The 13,365-nt window shown below is 36.7% G+C and overlaps 1 protein-coding gene across 3 annotated transcripts in view; it reads left to right on the top strand.

The window, feature by feature from the left end:
* The window catches only part of ARMC2 (armadillo repeat containing 2), a 1,279,645-nt gene that overhangs the window by 559,599 nt on the left and 706,681 nt on the right, over positions 1–13,365 (top strand). For all 3 annotated transcript variants that reach the window (XM_044065306.1, XM_044065323.1, XM_044065313.1), the window contains exon 7: positions 1,024–1,131. In XM_044065306.1, the coding sequence (XP_043921241.1) occupies positions 1,024–1,131 (108 nt within the window). The remainder of the gene's footprint in view (positions 1–1,023; positions 1,132–13,365) is intronic.

The raw sequence follows: 13,365 nt of genomic DNA, 5'->3' as shown, positions 1-13,365 counted from the left end.
TTCTAAAAAGCCCATTCTACCAGAGCTCTAGTTACATCTACAGCTTTTCAAGCTAGACTTCCAATAGACACTATTTGTGCAGCAGCCACATGGGCCTCTCCTCATACCTTTGTTTCACATTACAAATTAGACTTGGCCTCCAGAGACCTTTGGTTCCACCGTTCTCAAGAGTCTGTTTCATTGAGCCACCCAGGATAGAGGTGCTAGGGATGCGGTCCCATCCAGCAAGAATGAAGGCGAGATTGACAACTTAACATTTAGAAGTTATGTATCTACCATAACGTTCCATGTTAGTTGTCTTCTCTTGCCTTCTTTCTTGCGTCCCGCCCTCCATCCCCCCTAGCCTGGTCAGACCGGGAAGATTATGCATCTTCTATTAAGAGGTTATTCCCTTTTTCTAGCTGTTCAACTTCTAGTGTCAATAGATTAGGTTGATCCTTTCTAGAGGGTTATGATATTATTTAGTATTGTTATTTTTCTTCCTCCTCTTCAGTTGGAAGAAAATATTACTATTTCTTTAGCTACCAAACTAGATCTGGGTAGTCTCCGCCTTGCATCATGGGATATAGGGTTGCCTCAAGCTGGTAAAATTAGCTCTCGAGCTTAGCAAGTGCCGAGTCGGAGCCGAGGATTGGCTCCGAACCCATCCAGCAAGAAAGAAGGCGAGAGAAGACAACTAACATGGAACGTTATAGTAGGTACATAACTTCTAATTTTGCTTCTTTGGCCTCTTGTAGGTAAACTGTTGCTAGAGGAAATTCATTTTATCAGTAGCTGTTTTTGAAGGTAGAATTAGCTGAGTCTGTCCAAGTTGACAGCAGTGTAAGAACTGTTCTCACTGTTGTATGAAATGGGCTTAACTGCATATGGGTTGATTTCAAATTAAATATTGCTGCCTTTGCTAGTGATGATGTTGATGATTATGTTCATCAATGCCTGTGACACAAGGTATGCAAATGGCACCCCATGAAACTAAATATTTTAATTTAATTTCATTTACTTATTAAATTTGTTTAATTGCAGGTTCAGGCAATGGATCAAGAACAAGTGATGATGAAACAGAGGAAGAGGCATATTACTGGAACACAGAAATCCTGCCTATTCTGAATATAATAGAAAAAGCAGACAATGGTAGGAGAGATATTTAGCAGTGAGGCTTTACTGCTTTTGTTAAATATCGGATTGAATTCATTTGTTATTTTATGATTGAGTTAGTTTATGTAAACTAAAGATATCTAATGCAATTAGTATCTCATTTTACTGACATGTTATGAATAAGCATTCCCAGGGTATTTGCTATTGCATATCAGATAGTAAAATTACAAAATAACTGGAATATTGTATCAATTAATTATTTTAAGTGTTTTATAGTGGGTAAATGATGGGGCATAATTTTCTTTGAGTTACATTAAAAACTTGCAAGTGCTCTAGCTTATGCAACAGATTCTTCTAAAATGTGTGTTAAAAAGTTGGTGGTGGGTATTGCAGTAATGGGAACATATAATTTATTTCATATGCAAAGCATTTCCTCCTGTATCTTGCAGGAGGAATGTTGCTTTAATGTTACTGGCTAGTGTTTACCACTTAACAGCAGGACATGCTGGATATGCTAACAAAGATTCTTAAGTGCCTTATTAACATATATTTCAAAACTGTGTTGTGCAGCAAGACTTTGGTTCACTGCTACTCATTTTGTTCTTGGATGTTGTAATACAAAGTAATTTTCTGAAGTGTATACTTACTCAGTTAACAAAATGAAATGGGTAAGTGGTCTGGTCCAAGAACCCTTTTCAGCCATAGTCCAAGTCAAGCTGGCAGTATCACTCTCATGACATAGTACAAGAAAATAAAATCCAACCAAAACACTCGCAGACCCAGTAAGCAAAGCGACTCTTCAGTAGTTGCAAGCAAAACAGTTTTTATTTAACACCACAATAAAACCCTGTGTTTTCGTCCATATGACTTCTTCACAATGAACAAGTATAAAAGCTAAACTGCCTCCTTATATACTTCTCTCTTACCAATTAATAAAGTAATTAATCCATTAAATCACATTTATCCTCTAAATATATATATATATATATATATATGTATGTATATATCAAAGTTACATTCATAAAAACTTGTCTGATATAGCGCAATAAAATTTAATATCCTCCTAATAGAACATTTTTAACAATATTAATAAAATGCAGGGCATCAAATATAAATTTATAAGATAAATTTAAATGTATAAACCAGAACTAAAATGTACTTGAAAGGAATACAAATTATTTCAGACTAATACAACACTGTCATCTACTGGCAAGGAACTTATACATAAAATAACTCATTAAAGTTTAGCGGATCTAAGTTTGAGGACAGGGGCTAATGAAATATAGTCACTGAGACCTGGGTCCCTGTTGGCCTCCAACCTTAACTGCCAGAAAAGTTCTCTAAACTCTGTAGTTGTCTCCCAAGGACCACGTCGAGGGTCATGTTCCACTTTCTCAATAACAGGCTGCATGGTTACAAGATGTACTATGCCTATATAATGCGTTCTTATTGTCCTGCATACTAATGTCGTTGAGATGTTCATATATTCACCTCTCATATTACTAGTATATAAGGAGGTAGTTTAGCTTTTATACTTGTTCATTCTGAAGGAGTCATATGGACAAAAACACAGGGTTTTATTGTGGCGTTAAATAAACTGTTTTGCTTGCAACTACTGAAGAGTTGCTTCACTTACTGGGTCTGCGAGTGCTTTGGTTGGATTTTGTTTCTTTGTGTGGTCATACAAGGCACATTTCCTTCTTATTTTGTACATTTTAGTATAAGAAGATAGTTACATTTTTCACAAAAGATTAACAGGGTCGCTTACTTTCCATTTTCCAGGAAAAATATCAAAAAGTCACACATTTAGACGATCTGAGTATTGGGTCTATGTATGGCTATCAAAAAAAATACCCTCGAATGACTAAATATCATACTTAAAACATCTAAACAGTAAATTACTGAACATGTTTTACTTTAAAAATAAATTCATCTAATGGCCATAGTTGGTCAAAATTGCAAATCCAACCAACCCAAGGTGGAGGGCTTTGCCCCTTTCGCCCCTCCTAATTGTATATACCAACTCCATCATTGCACTTCAATGGGGAATAGGGCAAATTTAAAAGGTTTCCTTTCCTTACCTTATGCATCGTGGTACTTCCTGGTTGTTGGCCAACTATGGCCATTCGATGAATTTATTTTCAAAGTAAGCCATGTTTGGTAATTTGCTGTTTGGATGTTTTATGTACAATATTTAGTCATTCGAGGATATATTTTTTTGATAGTCAAACATAGACCCCTGAGCATTGAGAAAATGGTATTTTTTCCCCTAAATACTGTGTAATCTATAAAGGACAACAATGGGATTCTGTTATTAAATGCTCAACTTTTCTGTTTTTGTCTCCCTATTTACTGTCCCTGCTATGAATAAACAAAAATATAGCAATTAAAATACTTTAAATTGACAGTTTCTCTCCACTAGAACAGTACCTATTCACTTTCAAAAAACTTTTATCTCTCCCTTGCTGCAGTCTCCAATTCACTGATGTCATCAAGGCCACTGAATACAGGTAGTGTTCTGGCCATTTCCCTCTCCAGACTGGTGTCACCACTACTGCCCGAAAAACCTACCCATGCTGTGATGTCACAGCTCTCTGGTCCTTCCCCTACCCATACAGAAAGTAAAGGCTAGAATAAGGAAACAGTACATGAGTAAACTCTCCTGCTTTGAACTGTCAATCACATTAGGTAACAGCTCAAATTACCCTTAGCACTATGACAGCTAGGGAAGTTAGGTGTGAAGAGGAATGGGAGATGTGTCAAACTAGTACAATTCAGGTTTCAAAAAATACTGCATTTTAGCCATTCTAAAATGAAGCAGCAGTAAAAAGCACTTTGAAAGTCTATTCTGTGGCATTTGCACTGTGTTTTAAGTAGTCACTGAACAGTATGAAATGTTTGTTAAAACTTACTGAAAGACAGGAATGTATGCATGTAAAATCAATGCAGTGACAGGAGCTTTAGGAAGAAAGAAGCCTGTGTGATGTAATTTTTTACAGACAAGCACTGTATTGTGTGATACCTAGAGACAGACTAAGCAGAATTACTTCAATATGCTAGACCCCATGTGACCATACAGCCCTAGAGTGGTGTTAAAATGTAGGAAACACCAAACCACGATGAAATAAACATTTTTTTAGTCTGTGGGTGCGGTTCTCCTTTGTGTGGTTTTTTTTTTTTTTTTTTTTAAAGCCCTAGGCAAGATGAGTTTCATTCTGCAATTTTCATCATGGTAAACTGTTCCCTCCAAGAGCTTGTTAAAGGGTGATCTGACTAGAGTGGGGGCTTTGTCATCACTATAGGGTGTAGGACATTGGAACTAGAGTGGAGCTTTGAAGCTAGGGGAAGACGATGCTTACAACAGCTTGAAGGGCAGAAAGTTTAAACAGAGGGAGGCGTTTTCTGCAACTAGAAGCCAGTTAGTCTTCGTAGTGTGATAAAAAGATGAAATGAGAGATTTTATTGACAGTGTGCTGCAGGATGTTTCTATAGTGGACTGAGTTTAGTGTTAAGACAGGTAGGCAATATTTTAGTTTAGACATTAATCTTTGAATTCTAGCTGCTCTCCCTTATTCTAGGTTGGTGTAATAATAGGCAAATTTGAGCTGATATAAGGTTTGCTGTGTTATATGTTTTATGTGGATGGTGATTATTAACTGCTGGTCATATAGATTCAGGGTACATTTAATGGGTTACAGTGGGGCATATCGGTTTCTAGCAGGCTTTTTATTTCAATATTAAGATTATTTGATTGGCTTTGATTAGCTATAGATAGTTTTGCTTTGGATTTGCTATATTTCGTAACTAATTTCCTGTCTTCCAGGTAGTTTCATAAGAGTCTTATGTCATTCTTTAGCCTGGATTGAAAATTTGTAAGAGAGGATTTTGAGGTTAGAATAATGATGTCAGTGTTTAGTGCAGAATTACTTGATGGGAGGTCACAGGGGAAGCTGTTTATAAATGCAAATAACAAGGGCCCTAGAACTGAACATGTGGGATTCCTGCATTAAATGTCCTATTATCAGGAACTGTCTTTCCTTGCAGTACAGTGAATATCATGAATGCTGGATAAGATGAGAACCACTGCAATGCTGAGTCCACAAAGATGAAGTTATGTAGAGTTGTTGGGAATAGGTCATGGTTAATAAAGATTCAAATGAGATCAATGAATAAGGTTCCTGTTAGTTGCCCATTATCCATGGATTTATAAATGCTACCTTAAATGTGCAGATTGCTTCTAGTGTGCTGTAGCCTGGTCTGAAGTAAATGATATTTGTTAGACAGCAAAACATATTTTTTGCAACTTAGTTAGGGGCATAGTGTGGCTATTGGTCCATAGTCAAATTCTGATCTGGGCTAGGTGTTTTGGGGGTTGTAACTATGTTCATATCTTTCTGTCTCTAAGGAGTAGTAATATATACTGTAAGGGTGATGTGAGGTTATATATGTCAATAAATGGCTTAGCATTCTGTAGTGTTGTGACATTTTAATGAATTTTAGGTGGAGTGACAGGTTTGAAGGTTTTAGAGGTGTCTATTTTTGTAATTCTTCTAGTACCTGTTTGGAGGTTACAATTCTAGAGTGGAATAGTGGTACATCTGTTATGTTGTAGGTGGTAGCTGGGATGGGAAGGTTAAATTATATACTGGGTGGACTGCAGGATTAAGAGATTTGCTGTTTGATGGTGTTTACACATTCTTTATTAAGTTTACTCTGGCTATTGTTTGTTGGTTATGGTTTTGAAAGCTTTCCAGAACAGGATGGGTATGCCTAATCAGACATTTTATCTTTATCCTCTACATGTTACTTTCACTGAATTAATAGCTATATGAATATTTGCTTTGAAATCCATAAAAGACTCACATTTTTGCCACTGTTAAGAAGAATGTGTTATTGTGCGTGTGTATCTGTTCTCTGTGTTTGAATATTTGGTTAATGTTCTAAGTGCACAGGGACATGAGAATCCCTTCAGGATTATCAGGTTTACTGAGAATAGTTTGTTCTGAATAGATGAGAACACACAGTGAAATCTACTTAAGGCTGTTGTAGAGTCAGTGACAGGAATAACACGGTTATAGTTAATGGATTCTAGTTCTCAGAGCTGGCTGCTTTTGTCTGACTTTGGGATCGCTCTGATACTACTTGGAGGAAGTTTGCAAGCTTTTAAACAGCCATGTTGATAGCACAGGAAAGAAGTTACTAAGACTTTCTAACAGGACAGTAATTTGTATTTGGGGGGAGATTAATTATAATTTTATCAAATAGTGAGGTGGCATGTGAAAATGCGGTGTTCATGTTAGCTGTTTACTAAGTTCATTTTTGGATAGGGAGTTGAGAAGGTGCTTTGGTGGTTTCCTTGCCAGTTTAACATGAGATCACTAAGGTAAATTTGTTTTTTGCCTTGTAATATTTGGCAGAAAAGATCTATCTAAGTAGTGGTCAGATAATTGCAGTGTTACCGGTGGGGATATATAAAGCAGGGTGAGGTAACTCTTTAATGATTTATGTATGGTTAACTGTACCTAGAGACAGTGCAGGTTGGCATCTGTTTTGGAGCAAATTCCTTTATTGGTTTTGGTTGTACCGTGATGTTCTTGATTAGTAAGAGAACACTGCAATCTGTTTGTAATTCTAGTCTGTTGTTGTAGTAGGATACATAATGCTACTGCAGGCATGTTAAGGCAATGGTCATATCTGTGCCTAGACTCTCTGATGGCTAGTACTGAGTTGTGTTCAAACCATGCTTCATTTGTTTCCCATGTGGTTTTAATGCCGTGATGTTAATAGCTGTAAGTGTTAACATATTTTGGTTTGTTGGTTGATTTGTATTGCTTGTAGTAGTCAATGGGCCTGAGTTTAGTTCGACATCTCCTGAATTTAGTAGTGTTATTATATTGAGGAGAAGTATAGGAAGTGTTCTACCCAATATATTTTTTTCTAATGGTATTAATGATTTCTGGGTTTTAATTCTTTCTTTACTGTTTGCACAATTCAGTCTTTTAGGTGGTTCTGCTACCATACATATATTGATATGTTGAGGTGCCTTATATTGTATTTTATGTGTTGTTTATGGGTATGGAAGTTTGAAATAGAAGAGAAGGAATGTGTTCTAAATGATGCCCCCCAGAGAACCTTTGGCGGTGGAGCTTTGAATTTTATTTTGTTGGAGTCATTTAAGCTGTGTGCTGTTAAAATTAATTTGAGAAATTATATTTGTACAAGTAATTTTGTGGTTGATAAAATTGTAAATGATATTTAAGTACTATTGGGCAATGATTGTTTAGATTACTGTTTTGACATAGGTTAGAAATTGTGAACTTTGTTCTTTATGGATTAACTTGTACTGGTAGTGTAAAGGATACGGATGGCTTGTTATAATAATTTGGTAGCAGAATTTATAACTAGAGTTGCTGATGTCCTTTGTGTTTACACATCTTTAGTTTGATAATTAGCTGGTAGGTACTGTTTTATTAGTTAGTGATTTCTAACTTTAATTCTCATAATGGTCTCTTGTAGTTTGAGGAGGCATATTTTAAGTTTTGTTTTGCATTAGCTTTGCACTCTTGTTCTCTATAGTTAATTTGTATGCATAACATATAAGTCTAAGGTGTGTGTACGTACATGACTTCCTTATGAATAGGGTGTTACATGATTGAGTGGATGTGGTCTTGTGTATGACTGTAGTTATGTGCAGGGTGGGTTGGAAGCAAATGGCCAGCCAATGGCAAGTAGTGTGAGTCAATCAGGTTGTACATGTGCAGAAGCTGCAGACTCCTGCCATTTGGTTAGATGCTAATTAAGCATTCATTTTGTAGTAGTTTTTTCTTCTAACCTAAGTAGTGAAATAAAAATAAAAGCAAATGCAGCCAGACAAGAGAGGCAAAGAAGTTTTATCAAGACAAGGTGAAGCTGGGACTGCCACCATTTCAGGAAATCCAGGGCCAGGCAGCAGTGAGTACCTATAGCACACCTATAGCTCTTTAAAGTTAAAAACTTGCAGTTGTGTATAACTGACCATGCAGTGTTAATGCACTGTCCTGAGCTGTCTGAGGGGTGGGGTTCAGTGCAGTAGTCCACTTGCACAATGCACCTCATTACTTAGAAAAGGCTAAATACAAAAAGTACCACTTTGAATATTCCCTAAAGCTTATAGTATCAAGACAATGCAGTGGTTTGACCTTGTTACACACCATTAATACAGCCCACTAGAAAACTGTACAAATCACAAATGTCAGTACATAATTAGAATGCTGCTTCCTTTAAAATATATAAGTATAATTAAGAGTCAGGTGATACTGTAAGATGCATTTCCACAAAACGTTAGAATCTAACACCACTGTAAAGTAGTCTAATGTAAACTTCAAAACACAGTAACAAATCAAGATAACACTCATGCCAGAACAAGATGTGCAAAAAAAAAAATCCTCCTTAAAAAAAAAATAAATAAATAAATTCAAATACAGTACATTACCAGGCAGTAAAACAGTGGCTGATGTGGAATAGTAAATAGAGTTGCATGTGGTAAAATAATAGTTTGTCATTACACACCAAGCATGATGGCAGGGAATGAGTAGTGCATAAATCAAAAATATATTCAAGTATGAAGCTAGACAAGGATGCCTTATTCTGCACTCTGACAGTGGGAAAATATTGGATTGGTTCCATGGAGTTAGGAATGCCTCCAAACATTTGAGATTGATAAGCACCCATGGCAGATGATTGTTTGCTGCACAGTGAACCAAAAAATAAACCTTAGTAAGGCCTCCAAACATTTGTCTTGGATCAGCCTAATGACAACTGTGGGTAACTGATATTGGCATAACATATTTACATCAGTAGCTGCAAAACTATATTACATACAAGCTATAGAAAGATTGCACCTTAATGCTTACATGATAAGACAGCACAGCTGATTGATTCCTTCATCTCTGTGTAGTGCAGCCAAAGAGAGATTAAATGTTGATAATACTATTTATATTGTCATAATTTTCTTATTTCCCTAAATATCTCAGGAACCTTACAACAAAGAGGGAACTAATCAGCTTCATAAGAAAACTCACAGCTGGATGAACAAAATGCTGCTAGAGACTATGTGTGGAGCTTGGGTGTTTAGTGACATGTGACAATAAGTTGTTTACAAAAATTACATTTACTGTATTTATTGTGATTTATAAAATCCACTTTAAGACCTACAGTGCGACCAGTGTTGGATGATTGGGATGAATTGTTTTCCAGTTTACACTTATGGCTTTGGAGAGATGAAAGTTTGAACTGTGGGACTGTAACTTGATTTCTGTTAAAAGGCTGAATATATACTCATTGGAAGCCAGAGCACTCGCTTGATACTAATTTCCCTGAGGGGGATTCCTAACAGGATGAAGAAAATGACAATTCAAATGACTGAGGGGGTACAGCTGTAGTAAAGGCAGAAAAGGTCAGTTAGCAGTTCCAATCCCAAGTGCCGCAAATAGTAAAGTGGAAAGGGTAGAAACAAGTAGTGTAAACAGTAAGGTGGAAAGGGTAGAATTTACAGTAAGATATGGGCAGGCCATTAGTGAGCATTGCAAGTCGGTCAATTTGTATATGCTCAGGAGATTCAGATTGCACTGAGTGGCTAAACACTGATAAAGTCCTGGTTTTGTTGTAGTTTATCTTCTATTATGGTTTTGTTGTAGTTTATCTTCTATTATGCTGCTGTGCTTTTATTTAAAAAGACAGATGAGTAATTTATATAGTTCCTGGATTCACCTTTTATTTATTTCCATTTATTGACTGGGATAGTCAGACTGGGCAAAAGCCATTTTAAGCAGAGGCCCGGGGGGGGGGGGGGGGTGCTCCATGTTTACATTTTAAAATGTAAAACATTAGGAACACAGCATGTGATTACAATTTTTAAACTAAGCAAAGTGGGTTTGAGAAATAAAAAATGTTTCTAAAAACATACATAGGCATAAACAAAAGAAAAGAAACTAGTGGCATACACATGATATATATATATATATATATATATATATATATATATATATATATATATATATATATATATATATGAGATTGGTTATAAGAATATACAGTTAAAGTGAAGAGTATAGAAAAGGATAATAGGTTTACTGGTTGGAAATTGTATGATTATCCACGTGCACAGCAGGAACAGAACCATTTTGAATGCAAAGAGGTGAATTAAGCAGCAGCATATTAACTGGATAATATATTCACACATAGTAGTAAAGGCTGTCTTTAATAAAGTTGCAGGAGATTTTATTTCTCCGAGAACTGTGATGACATCCTGAATAGTTTTATGGTCTAAATAGTAAGTGCTTTAATCAGACAAGCATGTCTGTTATGTACAACAAATGTGAATGTAAAATATGACCGTAATCTCACACATGTATGTTACATACTGCTCTCCATATTAAATCATTATTATAAGTTACTTTCACCATTTTTGGCTAAAACGTTAGCAAGTATACTTCCTAAGCTCATACATTGTGATCAGAATTAGTTTATCTCTGGAATAACAATTTTTGACAATTTGATTAAAACTTCTTTGATAATAGAGGACATATTAGTAGCTAGTATGGATGCAGTTAGTGTTTGACTGTGTAAACTGGACATTTATGTTTGCTACTTTAAGGCATACAGAGTTTCTTCAGCAGTTTTTGGAGTTAGTCATAGCATTGTATAGGTCTCTTAATGTTATAATAAAAGTGAGTACAAGGTTTTCAGGGACATTAGGCATAAGCAGAGGTACAAGACAGAAATGCTTCTCTCTCCCCCCCCTTTATTGTTCACATTATATTGGCTAAGAGACTAGGGGAGTGTGCCTTCGAAGTGTATATAGTAAGCTCTGCAACATTTCATTATATGCAGATGCTGACCCTGATAAAGATTTACATGTGGTGTTAAAAGAATTAAAGAAATATGGAGAGTGTTTAGGATACAAAATTTAAAATAGCTGCATAACCAGGTCCAGAAATAGTGATGGAATACGCATTTTTGAAGGAAACTAATTGCATAGTTTACCTAGGCCTAAAACTGGCTACCTCCATAGCAATATCACTAGAATCATCTTATAAGGATATCTTAGACAAAAGCTTAGATTATATTTGAGGATGGAAAGGAATGCATTTTGACATAATACAAAGAGTACAGGCTTAACAGTGGTTTGTTTTACCATTAGTTTTCTGTGTTGCATGAGATCTGCTTGTCTCTTCTGCACCAAATTTTCTGAATTTAAAAGAACAGGCTACAGAATTCATACAGCAGGGACAGAAACCATGGGTCTGGTAAATATTCTAATGCTACCCCTACTGCATGGTGTGTTTGCAGTCTCTTGTTTTGAATTCTGCACTATGGCAGCAAGGGCAAAAATGCCCTTTTAGTATGTTAAAACTGTGTTTGGAAAATTAAAATATTAAGGAAAATATGAGGGTTAGAGGGACTGTATGCAATGTTGAATGGAAAAGAGAAATAAGTAGGAGGAAATTTAAGGGTGACATCAGAGATTTTAAGGAGAACTAGGTGGACAGTGAAGAGACAAAACAGATGGCCAGAATGAAGACATGTCAGCAGTAAGCATAAAGAAATGTGGAGAACCCCTCAGGAAGGACATGGATAGGAAATTAAAACATTGTCAGGATTTAATATAATGGGAGCAAATTATGAATGTAGGGAAGGTTTTGAATTGGGAACAGTATGAAGATGGGGGCAAACAGTCTCTTAAAATTGTATGGAGAGCTGATTGCAATTCTTAAACTAATTACATTTTACTTGATGAAGAAGGAGTTGCACGTATGGGTTATCTGGTTAATAGGAAGTAAACCGAATCACAGGTCAAGAAATGGGTGGTTAGTCAAACATATAAAGGTTTAGTAGACATCAGGCCAGTAGAGAAGAATACATTTAGATCAAAATGGGAGAAAAGTTTGAACACGCAGATGACCAAGGAAAAGGTGTTATTCCTATATATGCTACATGGTTCCGAAAATTTAAATTCTATGGGTGGCACTGCTTGTTTTATTTTTATATGTTTTCTGCGTTGGCGAGGATGTTTCCTTCTGTCTCTCCTTGTTAGATCCATAAAGAAAATAAACTGGAAGATTGGATGCACATATTTTAGATTGAAATTCTTAAAACAGCTTTACGGTAGAATTTGTGAGATTGTATATAGCCTAAACAACATTTAAATTTTAAAATGGACTATTTCCTAGGTGTAGGGGATATAACATTGCTGGGTAGATCAGAAGATGCATTGCTTATTTATTTATTTTTATCTTAGTAGCAAAGAAGGGTGCACATGCTGTTTTTAGGCCCTGCCATTCTTCTTCAGCTCCACCTATTTCCTCCTCTTCTTGGGGTGCTAGAGTCCTGAGTAATTCCTTGAACTGTTGTACTTTCTCTCCAGTCAACTTCCAGGTCTTCAGCCTGGTCTCTGTTGACCTTAGAAGCTTCTCTGACCACTGCTTGCAGGTGATTGTGGCAACTAATGGCTTATGCTGTGGGCCAACTGTTTCACTGGGGATGACTTTGCAATTATGGATTCTGACCCAGTGCCTTTTCCTTACTAGGAGGAAGTCTATCTGAGTTGCATGTCGCCAACTGTTGTATGTGATCTTGTGACTGTCTGTCTTTCTGAACCATGTGTTGGCTACTATCATGTCATTTGCAAGACAGACGTCTAGAATGGCTTCTCCTTCTTTATTCCTGTTGCCATGTGGACCCAGGAAGTCCTCATATCGTGTTCTGTCTGTCCCGATATGTGCATTCAAATCACCCATTATCAACACCAATTCATGTTGTCCTGCTTTATCTAGTAGGTCCTGCAACTGTTGTCTGAATGCACTCTTTTCCTCACTATCACAACTCTGTTGTGGGGCGTAGGCTGAGATTATGAATACTGCCCTATCATTACACTGGAGTCTGACTGCCATAAGTCTGTCATTAATTCTGATGATATCCCTTACTGCCTTCTGAAGCCTCTCTCTCACCAGAATTCCTACACCATTTCTAGCCTGCCCTCCACCTGAGTAGTAGATGCTGGATCCCAAACCAAGTGGATTTGCTGCACTGCCTTTCCATCTCTTCTCCTGGATGTATAGGATGTCCAGCCTCCTCCATATCATCATGTCATCCACTTCCAAGTTGCATCCTGTCAGTGAACCTACATTAAGCGAAGCAATTCTCAGTTTATGTTTGGCAGGTTGGTTGGTTTTATGTCCAGCTTTCGCTCAACAGAGCTATCCCAGGTAAACCAGAGTGGGCAACTAGACA

The sequence above is a fragment of the Protopterus annectens genome, chromosome 1.part0, assembly GCF_019279795.1.
Source record: "Protopterus annectens isolate FY-2018-M chromosome 1.part0, PAN1.0, whole genome shotgun sequence".
Classification (NCBI taxonomy): domain Eukaryota; kingdom Metazoa; phylum Chordata; order Ceratodontiformes; family Protopteridae; genus Protopterus; species Protopterus annectens.
This window is presented reverse-complemented; position numbering and strand designations above follow the sequence as displayed.